Raw genomic sequence first — 12272 nt, forward strand, 5'->3', positions numbered from 1 at the left:
ACCAAGCCTGTGCACCAAACTCTGAGCCCACATGCTGACAGTGAAGCCTGTGCACCCAGGGCCCAGCTGCCACTAGAGAAAGACCACGTGCGGCAATGAAAACCAAGTGCAGCCGTTAAACGAATCTCCCCGTGGGGACCGAGTTGGAGCAAGCGTGACGTGCAGGCCAGTTCAGGTAAGCGTGCGTGAGGCTGGCAGTGGAAACACTTGATACTGAAGCTACAGTATTCTGGCCATCTGATGTGAAGAGCTAACTCACTGTAGAAAACCCTGATGGTGGGAAAGACTGAAGGTAAGAGAGGGCGGCAGAGAATGAGACGGTTGGATGCCATCACCAATTTCAATGGACATGAATTTGAGCAAACTTGGGATAGGGAAGAACAGGGAAGCCTGGTGTGCTACAGCCCATAGTGTTGCACAGAGTTGGACATAACAAAGGGCTCAAAAGGACAAATTCTGGAGGCTGTGCACTAGAGTCAACTTTAACAACTTCAGTAAGTCTTAAGGAGTGTCATTCGGGGAATGGTCTATACAGAGTACTGGGGATAGAGAAGATGTAAGCATGACTCAATTTAGGAAACACAGAACACAAACCACATGATAGTTAAGAGAGGGCGAGATTCAGGTACTATATTGTTCCTGGTACTGGGAGCACTCTGAAGCTTTGGAATGGTCAGGTATAGCTGAAATTTGCACAACCACTGAAACTGACAATGCAGAAACTGGACAAACTTCGGCGTTTGGGGACTACTCTTGGAATACTGGCAGGTGAACACTGGCAATCAGAGTTCCTTGGATAAGGTTTGCAAGGTAACAAAAATTTAAACCCTTAACAGTTTGGTTTCATTAAAAGTAAATTTTAAGTAGATTCTGCTGCAATCTTGTTTGGGTTTTAAACATGCTATCTAAGCACTACAAGACACAGGAGCCAGACTAGTTGAGTGACCATGGGGTAATACATCTCAGATACCACAAAGATTGAGCTCACACACAAAATGTGGAAGGCTCATCCACACCAGTACCCTTTTGTTGTTCTTCTCCACTCTTGGGAAGGCCAGCTTTTTTTGTTTTTAAGTTATGTCCAGGTCAAAGGCTTAGTGCATTGAACAGTGGAAAGCAATCCTAACACAGCTGAACGTGGAACACACTGGATTTCAGAGAACACCACTTCTCTCTCAAACCTTTAGGACCCACATAGTACCTTGCAAGTTCATTAACCTCAGAGAATTTTAGAAACATTCCTAACTAAAGAGAAATGCTATAGCCAGTTATTTAACTACATACTTGACCCACCTAAAGTCACTTAATCAACTAAGAAATCAGATGCAGATTTTTTCAGTTTCTAATCAATTTGAGATACAGACTAGGAACTCAAGATCTAAAGAAAGCCACCATAATTAGCAACATGTTAGCAACATGTGTTTTGTGAGTAGGGACACAACAGCAGAAAGAAACATGAATTTGAAGCAACAGCTACCAAAAGGGAGTTTTCAATGCTCCAACGTTATAAACAAAAATTCAGGTTAATATTAAAGCAGAGACAAAAATAATTTTAACATTGTTTTAATCAAATAACAGCTGTTTGAAACAGGAAATTTTAAGACAGTTGAATAGAGCAAAGTGAAAGATCACTATCAGGACAGATGCTATGAATAAATTCCTTACTATGTGGATTTGAATCCCATTTTAAGTTTGGCACCAAACTGAACACTGGTCTAAGCTAAAATTTTCTCATTAGTGTTTTAGAAGCACTGAACATTTTCCTTCAGATTTAAAGGGGGGGGGAGAAAAAAAGGGAAAAAACCCCTCTATAACAGAACCTCATTAGCTTGATAATGGGTATCCTGAATGCAACTTGGTACTCCCCAAAATTTCAGAAAATGGCAAGAAATTTAAAACCTAGGTAAGATGTGAATTTGCAAAAGCCTCTTCTCTTTGGTGTGACAAAGCACATTCCCTCCACATAGACATATGACTCTCCTTCAATCTCAACAAAATTTAAAAAAAAAAAAAAAAGGCAGCTGGAGACCACTTTGTACCACTCCAGTAAGAATGCCAGTGTTTTTCCTTAAAATATCAAGCTAACAAGGCTTTATTATACCAGATTGTATAATTTCAATGTGAAAAAAAGTTACATACATTTGTTAACATCTTGAGATGGATCACAAAGAGATGAATGATATAAGCCAGTGTTCCAAACAAAATTCACTCCATGCATTTCATTCCCACACTGTATTTTGTGTAAATTTGTACCCTCAAGACTTCTAAGATGTACTCATAAGCCCCTCTATCAAGTGAATTTAGATCAGCAAATTGGGCAAGCAATTCGCAGTGATGCTATTTCCAAATCTAAAGTCCAGGATGGGCTGGGTCAGGCCCTAGCTGCCATCACCAGTCTTCTTGGGTATCTCACTATATTCAGTATGAAATAAAAACACCCCAAAGTCTTACACCAAAATATAGGCTATGACTTAGAAGCATGCTTTTAGTTTTTTTTTTAAATAACACATTTTTGGGGGGATGTGGCAGGGAATTTGAGACACAGTTAATACTTATTTTGGCAAGATAGCAACAAAACCTGAAAAAGCTTAAGTTATGTATCCAAATGCAAAAATAAAAGAACCATAGTATCCGGGGAAAACTCCACACTGAACAAAAGATACAGTATGTCTAAATATTCTGAAACTGTAATCAAGAGTAAATGCTAAGAAGTTACACTCAGTTTTTGCTTGAGATTAATTGCATCTTTTCCTGCTTCCCCAAATAAAATCATAGAGCTTATTAGTATTTAATCACTCCCCAAAATTTCCATTTTCTCTTAGTATAAAGCAACAGCTACATACACATAATAAAATGCTTGTATGTTAATGTAATAATTCCCCTGGCTCATCCAACGTGCAATGCATACGACTTCAAAGACTACAATTTGGGGCAAGTATAGACTTTTAAAAAAACAAACAATTCAAGTTTCAAAACCTGCTCTTAAATTTATAGGACACTCAGGTCATTTTAACTTCTTACTAAGGTAACGGTGTTACACTGTCATTTGATTATCTGTCCACCTTGGCATGGGAAGGATGTACATTATCAGATGCCAATTTCAGGGACTAGAAATAAGACTTAAAAAGCACGATGTATTTCCTAATGACTGAGTAAGGTATCTATTAGTTTATGTTCACATTCTGCTGAAGGACCTCTTTAAAGTCTCGGCACCTAATATCTAACAGGCTCCAACAATCCTATCAGGTTAAACGATGGTGCAACATTTTTAAAGGAGCCAATCATTTCAGCTTAAGTCATTCAGAGTCAAAAATCTGAAGAATGACCAAAATCAAATCTTTATTTTTTATAACTGTATAAATGTGATCCAAATGTGTCCACCACTAATTTTTCAAAAAGAAACATGCTATAAATAAGCAAACTACACCTGCTCACTGATACATGTATGGACTCCCTAGATGTCTTGTTGGGTTTCAATACAGACCACTCACAGCAATACATTTTTAGTAGAAAAGTGTAGCATGATGTTAAGCCATTTTAGCTTTTGCACATTCATGTTGCACTTCTGGCCGATGATGCAAAAAAGATTCTCAGCATTACACTGTTAAGCTGGGCTGCACCCACCCCTTTAAATGGCATCAATATCAATGTCATCATCTTTGTTGTCAGACTTTACAGCTTCAACTTTCGGTACACTGGCAGTCTTTGAATACACCACCTGGTAAAACAGAAGATTTTTCATTGTAAACTTTTATCCCAGTAAAACCGCTCATAAAAACAATAGTAAGTCAGTGGTCACCAAAAGAGAAAAACTACCTAGAAACAGCCATTTGTTCATGAAAATTTTGAATTTATGTAAAAACTAAGTTAACACTCTATATTTATAGAGCCCTATACTGAGGTTAAACAAAACCCTCCCTTTGAGAACCCACACAGTATTTATTTGAAATCATGATGTTTGGGGGTAGAAGAGATTTCTAGCACCTTTTCTATTAATGTGATTCCTTTCCTAATTGAGAGGCTGTATTGTATTAATTTGCAACTATTCAGTATTGGCATTTTATAATTCTCACTTACCACTAATACTGTATTTAACAATTTCCCCAGTGTTTACCTCAATATTCTCATCTTCATCATCATCTTCACCACCAGAAGATTCTTCCTCTGCTTCCTTCAACCATTTTATAAAAGGTTCCGCTTTGACACGAATCTCTTTGGCAAGTTCTTTTGAGACATATTTCTTAGAGGTCTAAAAAATGTTCAGTAAAATTTTTCGTTCAAACAACTTAACAGTAACTTTATACATAATTGCCTATACCCATCCTTTGAGGGGACTGGACCACATACTAATCTCAAACTCTCAACAGATTAAAATGTATTCAGCAAAGAACATTAACCTTTTCTTCATCCTACAGATTATATCAATCAAGTAGAGACTAGGTGTTAGAAAACTTCCCCCCAAAAAGCCCCAATCCTTCTAATCTTTAAGAGCTCATCAATATATTCCCCACCTTTTCCGACCAGCTAATGATGACCTCTTCCTCCAAAAGGTCTGCATCATACATCTCCTTCAAGATATGTGGAATCTTGGAAATGAGCTGAGCTTGATGCATTGCTACCACACACTCCAAACCATGAAGAAGGTACCGCTGAGCTTTTTTGTTGTTGTGACAAAACTGCAAATAGATATTCTTGGCGTTAACAAGTATTCTTAGATGCGACGGCCCTGTAACAGTAAGAAGTCAATGCTTAAAGATTTCTAGCTTACTCGTAAGAAATGGCGCCTGTATTTCTTAATTTGTTCTCTAATTTTCTCATTAAAAAGAACTTCAGTCAAAACAAGAGGGCCCATGGCTTTCACATCCAGTCTTTCTGCTTCAGCTACAATCTCTTTGTCAGATGAGTCAATAATACCTTCTTCTTTCTTTTTCTGCAAATAAAAAGAAGCAAGTTAAAAACAAAACGAAAGAATCAATTCAGTGAGGTGCAGGTACACTTGCACTGTCCCTGGGGCTTCCCTGGTAGCTCAGATGGTAAAAGAATCTGCCTGCGATGCAGGAGGACATGGGTTCGACCCCTGGGTTGGGAAGACCCCCTGGAGAAGGAAACGGTTACCCACCCAGGCCTGGAGAATTCCATGGAGAGCCTGGAAGGCTACAGTCCATGGGGCCACAAAGAGTTGCGCACGGCTGAGTGACTAGGCACAGCACGGCACCATGGTCCCTGCTGATGAAGCCTTCCCTCACCAACTGAAGATGCTGGGACTTCTAAACACACACCTGCCCAAGACAGTGCCTGCAACCACCGTCAAAAAATGTTTGAACCAACAGCTTAGGGTAATAAATATCTAGCAAAAGCTCAAGGCTGGGTAGAAGCTGACTTACTGATCAACGAAATGTTTTTACCTTTACAAAATCAAACAGTATATTGACCCGCTCTTCAATAGTCCTTTCCAAATCATCACTGAGGGTTAAAACTTTTGCATGGTCACTGATTTCATCCATTCTGCGCCTTTGAGCTTCCTCTGTTGTATCCTCTCCCCAGTCGTCATCCTCTTCTTCTTCCTGTTTTTAATAACAAAAATGCTTGGCCAAAAAGAGACCTTAAAGGTGTAAAAAAAAAAAAAAAAAATCCAGATTTCTAGTGAAATTATAATTTTCTCACTAAATTTCTATTTCATCAACCAATAAGCACCCGGAGCCCAATGTACTGGTACATCGTTCACCGAAAAGCAGTTTGTTTCTGCCCATCTCAACCAAAGGTCACATTTTACACAATTTTAGTGCCCACCATGCCCATCAAACCTTGCACTCACCACAGCATGTGGAGGAGGACTGATTTCATTTGGTGGTGGTGGTGGTGGTGTCTCACTGCTGGAAACGGAGCCATTTTCCTTGTCTTTGCCTTTTCTATTTTTCTTTTCCTTTTCTTTTTTTCCTGTACTACTGTCACTATTCTCTACACAGATAAAGAGGAAAAAAAATTCAGTACCGTGAGTTATATCACACCTTATTGCCCACCATGAACATTTAAAACGCTCCCCTCAGAAAACCACAGAAAATGGTAGCTAAATTCTAAAAGGGTTCGCAAATCAAATTCATCCACTGTGTTTCATAGGCAAGCAACTAAGTCTAAGAAAAAAAGTCAGTAAATATCTGCGATATTAGCTATTTTAGTAAAATTGAGAGTTGGACACTACTTAGCGACTGACGAATAAAATTAAGACCACAAGGTGACACCTCAGTGAATCAAGTACTTAAAGCTAAAAGTTGGCCCTCATGACCCTCTCTTTCCACTCCTCATAAACTTATAAACAAGGGTATTCTCAACTATGCTTCAGCCAAAAACTAGAACAGTGTTTAAGTCTATATAACGGCTAGTCTCACAGAGAAGAGAACACCGGAATAGGTTAGACTTTCTTGCTATAGCAAGCTCAAATTGTGTCAGACAATTTTGATTATCTGCCACAGAGTGTTGCTTGCATGCTCTAAAGCCACTTTGGCCTTCTGAGCCAAGGCCCTCATTTACAAATCAGTATTCCAGAAGCAATCCATGGGGTTGCAAAGAGTCTGACTCAACTTAGCAACTGAACAATTCCAGAAGTAGATCTTTTACTATGATCTCATCACAATTTGTCCAATATTTCATACATCCTAAGATGTCTTAAAAATTGACGATATGGCTGAGTTTAATGGCAGCCTGTACTTGACCTTTAATAGTACATAAAACAGCACATTTATCAGTTGACCTTTGAACCTAAGTTGAAACCACACATATCCATTTACATGGAGGTTTTTTCCCCCCAATAAATACACACTACAGTACTACACCATTCACTATTGGTTGGTTGATCCTTGTATACAAAGAACGACCTTATGCTTATAAACAAACTTTCACCTGCGCAGGTGTTCAAGGGTTAACCTTATTCTTTATAGCAGTAAAGATACTTCCACTGTTTCCAACCATCAGTTGTTTAAGGTTTTAGAAATTCATCACAAGCACTTACCAGGTGGGTTTTTGAGAATGAATGTGCAGAGTTTATGATGTGTGTCAAGCATGCCTCGATAGCCACAGGCTTTACAAGAATTACCTATTGTTTGCTTCTTTGGATTGACATGCTGCCGAAAAAGGAAAAATATGTCATCCATTAACGTATGATGAAAATTCAAAAACAAAATGTGAAACTGACCATCAAAAGCCACCTAAACACCAGTTTAACATCAAAAGAATGTTTTTAAACATAAGGTCAGTATAGAAACATCTACAAAATTTGAGGTGTTGCAATTTATGTAAGTTTGCTCTGCCTTCTTGGGAACATGATTTGGTGACATCACAGAAATAAACAGTTTTTCTCGTATTGACAAGAACCTCAAAGGCACTCACCAGATCTGTTTCAGGATTCTCACACTCAGGACAGAGAACAAATTTTTTAATGAATCCATCCAACATGTCTTGCAGCTTATTCGCCTCATGAGATCCATTGACAATGTAACGGTCATTCTTAACATCAAACTGGGTCTGTGCTCCCAGCTCACAACCAAAATATTTGGTGGGATCTATTTGGGGGGGAAAAAAATCTAATTTATTACAATTAACTAATCTTTGGCTGAGTGCTGAGTCACTCATCAACTTTTTTCGACCCCATGGACTGTAGCCTACAAGGGTCCTTTGTGCACGGGATTTCCCAGGCAAGAATACTACAATGGGTTGTCATTTCCTACTCTAGGACTCTTTGGCTACTCACCCTCATTTACAGAATTATCACGCTTTTTTAAATGGACAGGATTAAAAAAGTGTTGCCCTGGTAATTTTATATACTAATACCAACTAATGCTATCAATCAGTTTTAAATCCAAGTTTCCACTTAACTCAAAAGCTAACTCAATTCACGCAAGATTTGCAGACCAGATAGCATCACAATTATGTCAATAAAATGCCTTCTCAGACTCCTTTCAAGACGCATTACTTACACGTTGGAGGCCGATTAAGCGCTTTCGCTACGTCAACCATGTTGACTATAACTGTCTTGATTCCATTTCCCTTGCCCTCAACCTAAAGGAAGTAAAAAGTTTAATTTTGCATTGTCCACACTGGGAGAAGCAACCTTTAATAATCCATGAAAAAAGCTTAAGACTTGCTACTAAAATGAAGATTAGTATTACCTTGGCAATCAGACGGGGCATCTTGTAGCGATAGAACTGGTCTGACACGCTGCGGTTGACGTTGACAGACATTTTGGCTTATTAGTGGCTTTATCAATAAGATGAAGAGATCTTTGATTGCAATTTTTTGGTATCCTCTGTCTGGAGAAGAAGGGATGACATAAACGACTGCAAGAGTTCTCGGTCTCTGACATGAAAAATTTTTCGCCACTGAGGCTGTAAGCTTCTTGCTTGTACGCTATGTTTCCCCAATACAGGTACCAATGGCTGCGCAACAGCTCTGAAAGAGAAAACAAACAAACCCCCACGTTTAGCAATTCCTGCAACGAAATCCCTCCCTGTCTGTTCTGTATAATTACGCCTACTTCTAAGTTAAAAACACGCGTTTATGTACAAAGAACAGCTACTAGTCTCACGTAGCACGGGACGCCTGTAGCAACAAAAAGCCTTCAATTTGACGAAGATGTGGCTTTGGTTGATGCCAGACTGAAACAAGACAAATTACGCTGCCATCAGCTTTTCATGAGACCCGTCATCACGTCGACGGCTTGCTTCCGTGGGCTGGCCGCATTTTAACCGAAGAACCGACACAGACCTACCCCCCCCCCCGCCCGACTGTGGTACCCACAGACTTCTCAGACACATCAACGTCACTTCAGGACGGCAGGCTGTGCAGTTTTCTTCGAGGTCGAAGCCTTCGGCGGCGAGCGCTTACCTCAGAGCCACACTTCCGTAACCACGCCCGCGGAGCAGGATCTCGCCGGCCCGGCGCGCGGGGACTGTAGCCCCCTTCCCCTTCTCTACGCCAACACCCCGGCCACCTTCGCGCCCGCCCCCAGCTGTCAGGGCTGACCCGGCGGCATCCGCGAGGCGGGCGCGGCGCCGGCGCGACGTCGCCAGCTTCCACGGCAGCTCCGCCATGTGCGCCGCCCAGGCCTCCCTCCGCGGACGCAGGGCCGCCGCTCCGCCCGGGGAAGCGAAACCGGCGGAGGGGCGCCGGCCCCGCCCCGCCGCGGCGATGACTCATAAATGCAGCAATTAGGCCTGAGTCAGCCCCGGGCGGCGGCCGGCCCGCGCAGCGCGCTCCCGGGAGGCCGCGGGGGAGGCGGGGGGAAGGCGGGGGAGGCGTGGGTGCGGCGGGGAGGAGGGGACGCGGAGCCCGGCCCCGCCGCCCGCCCGAACTGCGCCACACACTCACACACACGCGCGCGCGCTCACAAACACACACTCACGCGCGCGCGCGGGTCACGCGGCGCGCCGCCATCTTGTGCGGCCGCCATCTCCCCGCCGGCCCGAGCCCGCCCGCTCGCCGACTCACCGTTTTCGTCAAATAAAGACATAAACCCAACGCTGCTCGCCCGGAACTGGGATGAAGTGAGGCGCGCGAACCCGAGTCCGAGGAGCGGCGGCGGAGGTGGCGGAGGCAGCGCAGCGAGCAGCGGCCGGGCCAGGCGCCGCCGAGCAGCGGGGAGGGGCTGTCCCAGCGACGTCCGGGGTCCACACCCTTCAGCGCCCGGGGCCTGGCGACCTGGCGCGGAGAGACGGCGCAGTGAGCTGCGGGCGTCGGGGCGCCTTCCCCGCCAGCCAGCGGCCCGCGGGGGTCGAGGGGGCGGGGAAGACGGGGGAGGGGGCGCGGGGCTACCGCCCTTCCACCAGACTCACCTCTGGAATGTTCTCGCTCTGACTGAACAACGCCGCCGCCGCGCTCAAGCTACCCTCGGCCCAGCGCCCGCCCCCCGCGCCAAGCCGCACAGCCCATTGGCTGGCGGTCCGCCCGAGCTCGCTCGTCATTGGCCTGCATGCCGCGTCTGTCGCGTCTTTCCCCGCCCTTTCTGCTTCCTGGGGCTCCACTCGCCGCCTCCGCCCGCCCCCAGCCCCGCGTCCCGGCTTCCTTCTCTCGCTCTCCCCTTCACCCCCCCCGCTTTTCCCAGAGGCCTTCGCGGTCTCGCGAGAGGGGGCGGGCCTCGGCGGCGGAGATCCGCCGCTATACTGCGCTTTGTCGGTTTGGGCGCCGGGGGAAGATGGCGGTTGGTCCCCCCCTTCCCCCGCTGGCTGCGTCGCGCTCCTGAGGCCGCGTTCTCTCAGGTGTTCCCGAGACGGGTGCGGGAACTCTCGGGGGCTTCTCTCTGTCCCTTTTTTTCCGGGGACCCTCGTCCTCGAGTCTTGAGAAAGAAGTTGCTTTTCCTCCACAATTCTCTAGGCCTGGGCAGAGGGCGAAGCTTGGAGGGCCTGGGTCTTTCGTCCCACGTGCAGCCTTTTATTCTCCGAAGCTCAGGTGTGCGTAGTCGCGGCGATCGTGATTCAACCGTCCGCCTCGCCCCTTCCACGGCGCCCGGTCTGCAGGCCAAGCTTGACTGGTGTCTCTTGTCCACATGATGTCTAAAGAGGAAAACACGAAATTAATTCTTAACCCCTGGACCTCCTGGACGTGATCTTGGCGGGGGGAATGTCTCCATGTTCTCGTGCTCCACCATCACTTTGCTCAAAATAAGCCACACATCACCTTACCGTTCGTGGAATCATCCCCCCAGTGTTGCCGAATTGTGACTTCCTTACTGGGCAAAGCAGAGACCTAAGTGGGTGTACTAATGAGGTTCCAGTTCCAGTGTATTCACTTGCAAATGATTACAGTTTACCAGGAGTTTCTCAAATTTTACTTTTGTTGATTACAGAAACCCTCTCATTCTTTCAGATACTTTTATTTTGTGTAAAATTTCGGTTGCGACTGTAAAAATGCAGAGTCCACCTTGAAATGTGAAAACATACTTGATTATAATAAAGAGCCAAATAACCGAGCGGTTGGAGCAGTGTCCTGGGCAGCTCTGTGGTTTTCCGGATCTGGATAAAGTAGCAGTGTTACTGAGGACAGGGTGAGTTGGATAAGGGGCTGACCTTTGATTTACACCATTCAAATTTGCAAGGTTAGGATTGAAAAATGTTGATTTTTAAAATCAAAGTTCAAGATTACTCTTGCAAGGTTTTATAAGCTTTATAAATCATTTAAAACTCGGCGGGGTCAGTGGGGAGAATAAATAAAAGGGAGAGAATAAATAAAAGGGATGATCCAGGATTGAGAGAAGTGATCTGTCCCTTGCTGCAGGTGCTTTTATTACAATCACACGGTGTATACTTTGGTACATAATTGTTAAACCAAAGGCATAACGCTTTATGGATACCGGGGTTCCGGTCACACAAACTGGAAAGATAGATCCAGACATGCTTCTCTGGTTCACACAGAGGCATGACTTAGCAGTATTGAAACTTTGAGTTTTTGCATGACTGCACACAAATGACATTATTTTAGAAACTAGTTTATGAGCATGAAACTAGTCTGAGGCTAGAGGCCTGCTTCCTCAAAAAGTTTTTTTAATAACTAAATAGGAAGTGATCACTTTTTTTGGATCATGTTTGATGGCCCCATATTTAATTTCATTGAAGCTTGTACTAATTTTAATTTTTAGTACATGTGTCATTCTTTGTATCTAATCATGGACAATTTTAAAATATCTCAAACATACCATTTGTTGAATGTTTTTCATAACCTAGAATTTTCTAAGTCCTTTGAATACACTAGCTCACTTCTTTGCCTCTATGAGGAATTTTTATTACCATTTTACAAATGAGCAAACTGAAGCTTGAAAAAATTAAGGAACTTGCCCTAGATGATACATTAGTAAGTGGTAGAGCTAGAATCAGATCTGTCTGATCCCAGGGTCTGTTCTCTTAACCATTATACCACACAGGCTCTCTAGATGAATATAACCATAGATTAAACTAGGATGTGTAACCCTAGTTATGCATGTGTAACCTCATTTAATTCTTTAACATTCACATGTAGGAGTGTTATGCCCATTTTACAGGTGAGGAAAGAGACTCAGGAAGATTAAGTTTCCTCAAGTCACCTGTCTAGTAAGTAGTGCACAGTGTTTGAACTCCAGCTTGACGCCAAGCTCATTGCACAATTCCATCTCCCATTTCTGGGTCTCCGCCTCATTTGGCTGCATTATTTCCCCCAACCAGGTGCTCACAGTTTACTAAATATGGGTACTTGGTGCTTATGAAATCCCTGTTGAATGAGTGCCTGAACCATGCGTTTCAGGGAATGTCCTG

At 43.8% G+C, this 12272-nt stretch overlaps 2 protein-coding genes and 1 non-coding gene across 5 annotated transcripts; 1 reads left to right on the forward strand and 2 right to left on the reverse strand.

Moving 5' to 3' along the window:
- Positions 1 to 1547: 1547 nt before the first annotated feature.
- EIF5 (eukaryotic translation initiation factor 5) lies at positions 1548 to 9893 on the reverse strand. 2 transcript variants are annotated; one of them, XM_081548668.1, is made up of 12 exons: positions 9825 to 9893; positions 9481 to 9690; positions 8163 to 8442; positions 7971 to 8052; positions 7384 to 7556; positions 7007 to 7118; positions 5816 to 5958; positions 5406 to 5564; positions 4769 to 4930; positions 4512 to 4676; positions 4115 to 4249; positions 1548 to 3718 (listed from the first exon to the last, which is right to left on the reverse strand). In XM_081548668.1, exons 3-12 carry the CDS (start codon positions 8232 to 8234, stop codon positions 3629 to 3631), a joined length of 1293 nt encoding a protein of 430 aa, XP_081404794.1. In that variant the 5' UTR covers positions 8235 to 8442; positions 9481 to 9690; positions 9825 to 9893; the 3' UTR covers positions 1548 to 3628. The 2 variants fall into 2 exon arrangements, with proteins under 2 accessions (XP_081404794.1, XP_081404795.1); XM_081548669.1 differs by having other exon boundaries at positions 8878 to 9690.
- Positions 6355 to 6480, reverse strand: LOC145530728 (small nucleolar RNA SNORA28). Its single transcript, XR_014072031.1, has one exon. It is a non-coding gene; the product is annotated as a small nucleolar RNA SNORA28 (small nucleolar RNA).
- LOC145529072 (uncharacterized) lies at positions 9192 to 10957 on the forward strand. Of its 2 annotated transcripts, none has more exons than XM_081548670.1 (2): positions 9192 to 10262; positions 10363 to 10957. In XM_081548670.1, exons 1-2 carry the CDS (start codon positions 9192 to 9194, stop codon positions 10543 to 10545), a joined length of 1254 nt encoding a protein of 417 aa, XP_081404796.1. In that variant the 3' UTR covers positions 10546 to 10957. The 2 variants fall into 2 exon arrangements, 1 of the variants encoding a protein (XP_081404796.1); XR_014070898.1 differs by having other exon boundaries at positions 9405 to 9711.
- Positions 10958 to 12272: the final 1315 nt, after the last annotated feature.

Source organism: Giraffa tippelskirchi, chromosome 12 (genome assembly GCF_054371585.1).
Source record: "Giraffa tippelskirchi isolate mGirTip1 chromosome 12, T2T-mGirTip1v1.2.pri, whole genome shotgun sequence".
Lineage (NCBI taxonomy): Eukaryota > Metazoa > Chordata > Mammalia > Artiodactyla > Giraffidae > Giraffa > Giraffa tippelskirchi.

Excerpts from the sequence above, each read along its gene's own strand:
- EIF5 (XM_081548668.1), bottom strand. The coding sequence starts at position 8,234 with ATGTCTGTCAACGTCAACCGCAGCGTGTCAGACCAGTTCTATCGCTAC. Across the intron at positions 8,053-8,162 it reads TGCCCCGTCTGATTGCCAAG|GTTGAGGGCAAGGGAAATGG; the intron begins GTAATACTAATC and ends TACTTCCTTTAG. Across the intron at positions 4,250-4,511 it reads TCATTAGCTGGTCGGAAAAG|ACCTCTAAGAAATATGTCTC; the intron begins GTGGGGAATATA and ends AACATTTTTTAG.
- LOC145529072 (XM_081548670.1), top strand. The coding sequence starts at position 9,192 with ATGCAGCAATTAGGCCTGAGTCAGCCCCGGGCGGCGGCCGGCCCGCGC. Across the intron at positions 10,263-10,362 it reads CTCAGGTGTTCCCGAGACGG|GCCTGGGCAGAGGGCGAAGC; the intron begins GTGCGGGAACTC and ends ACAATTCTCTAG.